This window comes from Gossypium hirsutum, chromosome D13 (genome assembly GCF_007990345.1).
Source record: "Gossypium hirsutum isolate 1008001.06 chromosome D13, Gossypium_hirsutum_v2.1, whole genome shotgun sequence".
NCBI lineage: Eukaryota > Viridiplantae > Streptophyta > Magnoliopsida > Malvales > Malvaceae > Gossypium > Gossypium hirsutum.
The window spans coordinates 60,081,709-60,092,366 of NC_053449.1; the positions used below are offsets into that span (position 1 = coordinate 60,081,709).

The window sequence follows — 10,658 nt, forward strand, 5'->3', positions numbered from 1 at the left end:
TGAAGGGATTTTCCATGATAGCTACCCCGTTGACGAGACTGCTACGGAAGGATGTTAAGTTTGAATGGACTGAGAAGTGCCAACAAAGTTTTGACAAGTTAAAGGCATTGTTGACGGAAGCTCCTATCTTAGTACAGCCGGAACCGGGTAAAGAATTTATGATTTACAGTGATGCATCCTTGAATGGGCTCGGTTGTGTACTCATGCAGGAAGGAAAGGTAATTGCTTATGCCTCTAGACAATTGAAGCCACATGAGAAAAATTATCCGACACATGATTTAGAGCTAGCTGCTATTGTATTTGCATTGAAGATTTGGAGACATTATTTGTATGGTGAAAGGTGCCGGATATTTACCGATCATAAAAGCTTGAAGTACTTGATGACTCAAAAAGACTTGAATTTGAGGCAAAGAAGATGGTTAGAATTGCTTAAAGATTATGAGTTAGTGATTGATTATCACCCAGGTAAGGCAAATGTAGTTGCTGACGCTTTAAGCAGGAAACTTTTATTTACATTGCAAGCTTTGAATACCAATTTAGCCATGTTAGATGATAGTTCTATTTTAGCTGAATTTAGAGCTAAACCGGTATTTCTTGAAGAGATTTGTGAAGCTCAGAAAGATGATAATGAGTTACAAGCTAAAAGAGTTCAATGTGAGTCAGGCATAGAATCAGATTTCTAGATTGGTTCTGATGGTTGTTTGATGTTTAGAGACAGAATTTGTGTACCAAAGAATGATGAGCTTATTCGAAAGATTTTACAGGAAGCACATAACAGTTCTTTATCTATTCATCCAGGCAGTACAAAAATGTATAATGATTTGAAGAAATTGTATTGGTGGGTAGGAATGAAAAGAGATATTTCAGAGTTTGTTTCTAGATGCTTGATTTGTCAATAGGTAAAGGCCGAACATCAGGTACCCTCAGGATTATTGCAACCTGTGCTAGTTCCGGAATGGAAATGGGACAGAGTTACTATGGATTTTGTGACAGGATTGCTGTTAACACTGAAAAAGAAAGATGCAGTATGGGTTGTGATTGATAAGCTAACTAAGTCGGCTCATTTTATTCCAATCCGTATGGATTATTCACTTGACAAGTTGGCCGAGTTATACATTTCAGAGATAGTTAGACTACATGGAGTGCCATTATCGATCATTTCAGACAGAGATCCAAGATTTACTTCACGGTTCTGGAAGAAGTTATAAGAGGCTTTGGGTGCGAAGTTGAGTTTTAGTACGGCTTTTCACCCTCAGACCGATGGTCAGTCAGAGAGAGTTATTCAGGTACTTGAAGATATGCTTAGATGTTGTGTATTAGAATTTCAAGGTAGTTGGGAAAAATACTTACCATTGGTAGAGTTTGCCTACAATAATAGTTATCAGTCAAATTTGAAGATGGCACCTTATGAAGCTTTGTATGGACGTAAATGCCACACACCTTTATATTGGACAGAGCTTAAAGAAAGCCAGATTTACGGGGTTGATCTAGTTAAAGAAACAGAAGAAAAAGTGAAAGTTATCAGAAATTGTTTAAAAGCAACTTCAGACAGGCAGAAGTCGTATGCAGATTTAAAAAGAAAAGAGATCGAATATCAAGTTGGTGACAAAGTTTTTTTGAAAGTATCCCCGTGGAAGAAAGTTCTCAGATTTGGCAAGAAAGGCAAACTAAGTCCACGTTTTATTGGACCGTTTGTAGTGATTGAGAGAGTCGGACCATTAGCATATCGGTTAGCTTTGCCGATTGAGTTAGAGAAGATTCATAATGTATTTCATGTGTCTATGCTACATCGTTATCGTTCAGATCCGTCACATGTGATTTCTCAGACAGAGGTTGAGATTCAGCCAGACATGACTTACGGTGAAGAACCGGTAAAGATTCTAGCTCGAGAGGTAAAGCAATTAAGGAACAAAAGTATTGTACTTGTGAAAGTACTATGGAATAGACATGGGGTAGACGAGGCTACATGGGAACCCGAAAAGGCTATGCGAAAACAGTACCCATATCTCTTCACAGGTATGATTTTCGGGACGAAAATCCCTAAAGGGGGGAGAAATGTAACATTCCAAAATAGGGCCTAAACGGAACAGTGGTTGCGAAACCACAAATCCGAGGTAGAAAAAAAAATTTATTTTATTATTATTTTGAGGTTCATGGTATGATTACATGATTGTGCGAAAATTTCGTGATAAAATTCTATGCATAAAGTGCTTAAGTTGAGGTTAGGGACTAAATCGAATAATTTGCAAAACTTGCATTCTAAGAAGTTTTTAGTATGAAATTATTTTGGAATATTAATTAGGAGATCTTAAATGGTAATTTGACCAATTGTAAGTTCATGGACAAAATTAGGACATGGAAGGAATTTTTGAAAGTTTAGTAAGGAGGGGTATTTTGGTCATTTGGTTATTAACATTAATAAAAAGGTAAAAAGATGATAAAATTGTATCATCTTCTTCAAGTTACCAGCCGAACCTTACCTCTCTCCATAGCTGGGGTTTCTTCAACTTTCAAGCTTTATAGTAAGTGATTCCAAGCCCCGTTTTTAATGATCTTTACGTTTTTTAAGTCCCGGTAGCTCGATAAAGCTTATGCTAGCAATAATTTAAGTTAGGAATCAATTTTGGAAAAATACCCATAGGTGAAATTTGTGTATTTTGATGTTTTATGATGGAATATGAGGCTTTAAATTATGTTAGACAACTTGTGCTACTTGGTTTTAAGTGAAAACGAGTAAAAAAGCTTAATCGGTAAAAATACCTAATAGTCATAAGTACATGTTAGTGTGTGAATTTGATGTTGTCATAGAAGGGAAAAATGATCAGTATGTCATAAAACATAAGAAAATAGGATGAAGTTTAATTTACGAGCCTTGGGGCAAAAGTGCAAATATGTGAAAGTTTAGGGGCAAAAATGTGATTTTTCCAAAGTTTGAGTAAAGGGTTGTTTTGATAAATGTTGATATTAAATAAGCTAAATTTGCTATTATAGATCAAGAAGAGCGAAATTCGAGAGTAGATCGGGGAAAAGAAAAAGTAAAGGACTAAATTGTAAACTTTAGTCACATTTTGTATCGAGGTAAGTTTACAGTAAATAAATGCAATATTCTTTTATTTTACATTATTATTGTCAATTTCCAGCATTTATATATTTATGTTATGAAAATATTTAAAGTCGAATTTAAGGTGAAGTGACAGAGGAAAAGTGTTAGAAAGCCCCGGTTGAACCCTAGGAATGTTAGGATATTAGGGTTGACAGGACAGAACAGAAATGAGCCATGTAAGTCCATATTAGAAATATGGCTTTGGAGACAGGATTGAGCCATGTAAGTCCATATTATATATGGCATTGGAGACAGGAATAATTCATGTAAGTCCATGTCAAAGACATGTCATTGGCTGGGTATTGATAGACAAGAATGACCCTAGTATCCTTAGTATTCCGAGTGGTTCAACGGGTCAGAATACGAGTTAAATTACAGTGAATTAACAGCAAAGGAAAAGTAGATTATATTTATGAAAACGGAAAGGTCAGGTAAGAAAGAAGGTAAGGGAATAAAGAAGAAGATAGAAATTGAGAAGTAAAGAAATTTATGATGTTAGATGATATTATGCATAATTATCCATTATGTTGAATGTTGTGATTTATTTGCTTGTAAGCTTACTAAGCCTAGTGCTTAATCTCTTTATTTTCTTCTTCTTATAGTACTTATCTAGCCACTCGGGGATCGAAGGAAACGTCGGAGGCCGATCACACTATCAAAGAAATAACTCGGTATAATTAGACGTTTTGTTTTGTGTATGGCATGTATAGAAACTTAGCTACTTTTGGTATAATATGAACAATGAATGATGTGTAAATACTTGCTAGTGATTAGCTAATAAAAAATGGCCGATGATATGCATGTTTATTAATATGTATGATTGAATGGTGATTATCACATGAAAATTATGAAAAATGTGAAAGTAACCTAAAAACAGATTCAAGTAACAGAAATGACGTAACTTTGAAAAATCACTAAAAATTGTAGAAACATAGTTTGAAGATGAATAATATATTAAATTAAAGCTTATTATGTCTATTTTCTTATGGAATAAGAAAAACAGGTAAAGGTATTATATTATATGATATATCTGAGTTTTAGTGAAACAGGGTCAGAGCGATTTCTGGATCCCCTATTTCAACTTTGGAAATTCACCATAAATTGTACAAAACTAATTAGAAGGTTTACTTTATATGGTTATAATCCTTGTTGAGTCTAGTTTTAATAGAAACAAACGGCTTAGTGATATGAATTTTGTACAAGAAGAAACATGGTTCGTAGCAAGAAGAGGTTAGTGCAGTCGAGTTTTGAAACAAGGGAAACTTTAACTAATAAACTGTACTAATTGGCCAAGTAAAAAAATCTATGAAAAAAATTAGTAGATAGATATATGAGTCTAGTTTCAGGAAAAATTTACGGATCTTAATTTTGAGTTTTGGAACTCAAGATATGAATTTTTAGGCGACTACGACGCAGAATGGCAGCACATTCCGAAAAGCTTAAATAAACAATTTAAAACTATTTAAGTGATAGATTAAGTTTAGTAATGCCTCGTGCTCGATTCTGGCAACAGTCTCGGGTAAGGAGTATTACATAATAATATTAACTAATTTAAATATTATTTAAATGCATATTTGTTACTTGATAATAACATGTCTAAAATGGACATTTTATTTCTCAAAAGCATTGTGCATTTTTTGACAGCAATGCTAAACACTCAAATTTTAAACCAAACTTTTCAAAAGCACTCCTCAAAAGTATTTTTCCACAGCACTTTTTAAAAGCATGGCCAAACTAGCCCTAAATGACTAACCCAAGTTTATTTTAGGCTCACCCATATGATTGTTTTTAATTCTAAAAAGTATATTTATACTGTTTCAATTTAAGATTTAATAATTTTATATAATTTTTTTACTCATTAAATCATACATATATTCATATTAACATTTTTTAATGTTTGGATTATAATAATATTATAGATTACTATAAATTTATTTGTGCTATAAATTACATAATATAATCAAACTTAAGCCTTGAATATTCAAGCTTGAGTCTATTTTTTTCCAAACCACCTAATACCTTTAACCAAACCCTCTCATCGTATGTCATGTTAAAATTTTAGCATGTAATGGGTGTTAGATCCTTCTAGATATACAATCTTCCACCAAAAATGGTTCATATGATTATTTTAGGACGGAGTTCATATCATGTTACGGGTTAATAACATAAGGTAGAAAGCAAGCTTTTGCATGAAGATTAAATCAGAAAAGCATCCACCCTGCTGCCAAATCAGGATTCATTACAAATTGGCTTTAATTAAAAACAAAAAAACAACTGATATAAGCCATTTCTTTTACATGAACACAAAAATTACTACATTTACTGGTTCTTCAATGGCCCTGAGGCCTCAAACACTAAAACCTCAATTGTAGCTACTACGTTTAAGAGAAACGAAACCTTCCCAAACCAACACTGAACTATGAAACAGTAGGAGTGTTTTTTTTTTCTAGAGCTCTGCTACCGGCCACCACCGTACTACTTCGTAATAATAACACTTTCAGAGTTATGTTTTGTCTACAGGAGGATTTTCTGGGATACTCTGCATGAATGTAGCTGATATGTTAAACAGTTACCTATAACTGATGATATTTGAAATGTTTTGAAAACGAGTATATACCTTCGGCCAAATGTAAGAAAACACAGGGAGAGCAGCTGTTGAACTATTTTTACTTGTATGGGGTGAAAATGATCGATGAGTTATGCCCGCCAAACCCGAATGAATTCGACAATGCCGCCTTAACGTTCAATCTTTCTTTATTTGGCCCCACAAGCACACTTGTGTCCTGGAAAGCAAAATTGAACCATGTAGGAAAACCGAGGGAAAAAAACTACAGTATGTATGTGTCACAAAGCAAAAACTGATGAATGAGAAGGAAGAAACAAGAGAGAGAGAGAGAAGAGGCAACATACCACTCCTACATCCGGGTTTTCCAGGTTGATATTTGGATGAACCCAACCAGTTCGTATTGCCTACAATTAACAAGACATTACCATGTCAATGTTCAGGTTCCGGAAAAGGGAAAGAAAATGGGAGAAAGAAGATAAGATGCATGATTCCTTTCATCCCTGCTCGTATCATATAGCCACAAAACAGAAATACAGAGGAAGTAGGGAGAACAATCTTCTCGAATAAGAGAACATAAACAACAAAAATTCAGCACCGTGCAAATTCTGTCCAATCTGCTTCCTAAATCCAAAATAAGAACATAACCAAAAGTCAAAATTGCATACCTGTACTGTTGCAACAGCTTCCACAGCACCGGAAGCTCCTAGTAGGTGACCAATCATTGATTTTGTAGAGTTCACCCTTAACTGCAAATGATGGAGATCTTATCAATAATCACAATGCATATATTTGAAAAACAGAAATGCATGGAGATTCAATTTTTCAAGAAAAGTAGGTGAAATTACCTCGGGATTGTCTCCAAAACAATGAAGAAGAGCTTGGTATTCTTTAATGTCTCCAGTTGGTGTCGATGTAGCATGAGCATTAATATAGTTTATATCTCCTCTAGATACACCAGCGTGAGCCAAGGCCTTTTCGATGCAGAGAATGACACCAACACCTATTTTTAAATTTCACGAGATGGATGTTAGTTTAATTTTTCATAGAGTAACATGCACTGCTTCAGAAAGAACATGTAACATCGCTAATTATATAAATGTGGGTTATCTTCACAGTAGGGAATACTCGGACAAAGAGGCATAAGTTGCAATCTCATGATATTTATTCTGCTCAATCACGAAAATGAAGAATCTAATGTCAAGACATGCATGTACTCGATAATGCCATGAGCCAAAAAAAAATTACATGCTTATATAAATCATTGTTTCACGGAAAAACAATAAAGTAAAAGCAGCAAATTAAGTCTCAACGTCTATATTTAGAAAATAAAATCGGGATTTAAGAAGAATTGTGGTTATACAGATGTGGCTCATTACCATCAGGGTGAGGCTCGGTCATGTGATAAGCATCACAAGTGAAGCTTCCACCAAGGAATTCTGCATAGATAGTCGCACCTCTCCTCTGCAAAATCAGAAATCTAAACACGATAATTTCCTTTCTACAAAAGAAACTAAGTACAAACCTATTGCTTACAACATGGATTTGTAGGGTTTGAAGACAGTGTACCTTGGCATGCTCCAATTCTTCCAAAAGTAGAACCCCAGCACCTTCCCCCATGACAAATCCATCGCGATTCTGGAAGAAAAAAATAGAACCACTATCAAGGTAAATAGCACGCACGAAGCAAAACAAGGAAAATTATGTTCCTTTGATTAGAAAATGCTCGATAAATATATAGTGTAACTTTGTCAAAAAGACCATGTGCAGATACATATCATTTGTGATGTGAGTTGTTAAGATATGATAAACACGTTGAATACTCGTTCAAAAGGTTAGAATAGTTGACATTAATTACCATGAAGTTTAATTCATAAATGCATTCTTGGTTTTACTGGTTTTGTTCTATGAAGAGGGGAAAATGAAACAACAGCAAAAGGAAAAATGATAGTGATGAAGCTCAAGAGTTTTCGAAATATTACAGCATCCCAAGGGCGTGAAGCTTTGGTAGGATCATTGTTCCTCTGAGAGAGCGCTCTACAAGCCACAAATCCTCCCAAACCTAAATGAAAAAAAAACAATAAAATAGAGTATTACATGCTATACCAAGCGGAAAGATTATAAAACAATGCTGAATAAGAAAGTTAGAACAATATACCAATGGGTATAATCGCCGCATCAGAGCCACCACAAAGCATCATATCCTGCAATTTTGACACAAATACCGTTGATATAGTGCAATCAATCATACATGATATATTGGATGTTTTTCTTTGCTAGACTTACAGCTTCGCCTCTAATGATATGGTTTGCTGCGTTTAATATGCAAAAGTTGCTTGTAGCACATGCAGTGGAGATTGAATAATTAGGACCCATCCATCCCTGAAGAAATCATCAGTTTAAAGCTCAAACTCGAAATTTTAAAATCCATCAAGGTCTATCTTAACATTGCAGAATCTAAATTTAAGCTAACCAAATCCATTGCAAGCATTGCAGAACCCATATTTGTTGTAGCAAACGGTACGCAAAAAGGATTCATCTTCCTGTATGAGATCCTCAAAGCTTCAATCGCATCATTGAAAACCTGTTCATTCCACAACAAGCAATGTATATGAATCGATGGATATAGAAAGAAAACTATATACCATGACACTTTCCTTCTTCTAGAAAAAGATTTTACCTTCATGCCACCCATTGCTGAACCAATCAAAACTCCACATTTCGTTTTATCTAACTCCTCCATTACATCTTCATTTACTCCCCCATCTTGCAAAGCTTTCTTTCCGGCAGTAAGAGAATAAAGCATGAATTTGTCCATCCTCTTGGAAAGTTTCGGTGCAACCCATCCATCAGTTGAGAAAGATTTGATCTCTCCAGCAATCCTCTGGAGAGAAAACAGGAGCAGTAAGAACGAGCAGCAGTACAAACAAGAGCAAAACAAGAGATCCCAAAGACAACTTACTGTCGGAAACTGAGCGCAGTCAAAAGTCTCGATTTCACTTATACCACTAACACCCTCGAGCAGGTTGTTATAGAAAACATCAGGCTCATGTCCAAGCGGAGTTACTACTCCCATCCCGGTCACAACCACTCGTCTTTGCTTCGTAGGAGGCTTCTTCTTCGTTGTAATCTCTCTTGTGGGTTGCACAGCTATAGCCATGGCTTGTCCTAAGTTTTTTTTAAACAAATTAAACCGCAGAATGAACTTAATTTAGCCGGTAAGTTCTACAAACAACACATATAAACAATCTCATATACATACAAAAAGCCCAAAATTCTAGAATGCAAAACAAACATTTTTCCATTTTATATTGAAAGAAGCAGCAAACCCATGAAAACAAGACAATTAATACTACCAACCTACAACAACTTGTTAAAAAGAGAGAGAGAGAGAGAAAAGCAGAATCAATTATATCTATAATTTAATTATTGCGAAAGAAGTACTAAAGCTTGCACATGTATAATCTGTTTGTATTAAATTCAGATTAGCTGAGGAAATAATGATTTTCCATGGCTATGGACTTAATAAGAACTTAAAATCAACTATATTTCTAGCTCTTAATTTTGTTTTAAAACAAACAAAAAAAAATCTTGGTGAAATTGTACAAGGGAACATTTATTATATCTCTGTTTTCATTTCTAGACTTGCTTTCAAGAAAATCAATTAAAGAAAAAGAGGCAAAAACAGAGCTCTCTACAGGAATTAAAATTCATAACAATAAAAAAGAAAAAGAACCCAGATTTGAAAAAGAAACATTATATGTTACCAGAATGATGAGCTCGTCGATTGAGCCTTTTTTGCTTGCGATTATTATTGAAAGGAACATTTTTGGAGCCGAAGAAAGATGAAAAGCTTCCATTTTGACCGAAAAAGCTACCATTTTTAGAGGAATAATAATCATTACAAGGCTCAAAAGCCAAGCAAGAAGCCATCAAGCCTTGAATGGTGGATCCACGGAAGGAAGAAATCAAGCCCACGTCTTTGTTAGGGGTTGCGCCGCCACCACAGCATTGAGAAAGGAGAGCCTTCCTTCTATTACGAGCCCAACGGCCGAGCCTGTTCGAAGAAGCGGAGGCTGATGAGTTGAACAATGGAGACCGGGACTGGTCTTTACCGTACGTTACCGACATACAAGCCGCCACCAGCCAAGTGCATAAAGGACTTGCCAGTGATGAAGATGTCATCATCCCCCCAAAAGAAAAAAAACAAATAAAACTAAAGATTATAAGTGAAAAAAAAAGATTGTAAAGATTTGGGTCTGGATAAAGATAGAGTATTTATGTGAGGTTAATAAAAATCTAGCAACCCATCAATGGAAAAAAAAAGCAAAACAAAAAATAAAGATTGAAATTTTGATGAAGAAGAAAATCGAAGTTGCATTCGATATTTTGGGGGAAAAAGCTTTGAATCTGGGCAATCTCAGTCGTTTCCTTTTAGACTAAATGACTGCACTGCCAAGTACTTTTTTTTTTTAATTTTTGTTATTTAAAATTTAAAATTTATTTTTTCTCCTCCTGGTTTCAGCGAGAGTTTCAGTTTGTCTCTCCAATGAGAAAACCAGAAACAATTTTTCTTTTCTTTTCTTTTTTAAAAAACGAGGATCTATGACCAGAAAAATTGTTCTTAATTTATCAGTGGTAATTTAATTTTTTAATGATAAAAAATAGGTTTTCTCATTGTGCTCTTTTGTATCATAAAGGTTTGAATAGGAGCGATTAAATTTGGAGAAAGGTATTAAATTGATTAAATTAGATTAAAAATTAATTTTAACTCGATTTTTATTTTTTTAGTGATTTTTATATATATTCAACATATTATATAAAACTACATCTTTTTTAATATGATAGAAATAAAAAGTAATTAAAATTAAAAGGATAATGAGATTTTGACAATGATAAAAGAAATGTTTTAATTTCTTTCTAAATCATGTATGAATTTTTAGTTTAAAACTTATCTCATTTAAATTTCACTATTATAAATTTTATATTAAA

The 10,658-nt window shown here is 34.3% G+C and overlaps 1 protein-coding gene across 1 annotated transcript; it reads right to left on the reverse strand.

Moving 5' to 3' along the window:
• Positions 1 to 5,274: 5,274 nt before the first annotated feature.
• LOC107942569 (3-oxoacyl-[acyl-carrier-protein] synthase II, chloroplastic) lies at positions 5,275 to 10,340 on the reverse strand. Its single transcript, XM_016876267.2, has 14 exons — positions 9,434 to 10,340; positions 8,629 to 8,834; positions 8,347 to 8,550; positions 8,140 to 8,250; positions 7,953 to 8,048; positions 7,825 to 7,870; positions 7,649 to 7,728; positions 7,236 to 7,304; positions 7,046 to 7,130; positions 6,515 to 6,669; positions 6,335 to 6,415; positions 6,014 to 6,073; positions 5,721 to 5,886; positions 5,275 to 5,642 (listed from the first exon to the last, which is right to left on the reverse strand). Exons 1-13 carry the CDS (start codon positions 9,852 to 9,854, stop codon positions 5,770 to 5,772), a joined length of 1,731 nt encoding a protein of 576 aa, XP_016731756.1. The 5' UTR covers positions 9,855 to 10,340; the 3' UTR covers positions 5,275 to 5,642; positions 5,721 to 5,769.
• Between the last annotated feature and the right edge of the window lie 318 nt (positions 10,341 to 10,658).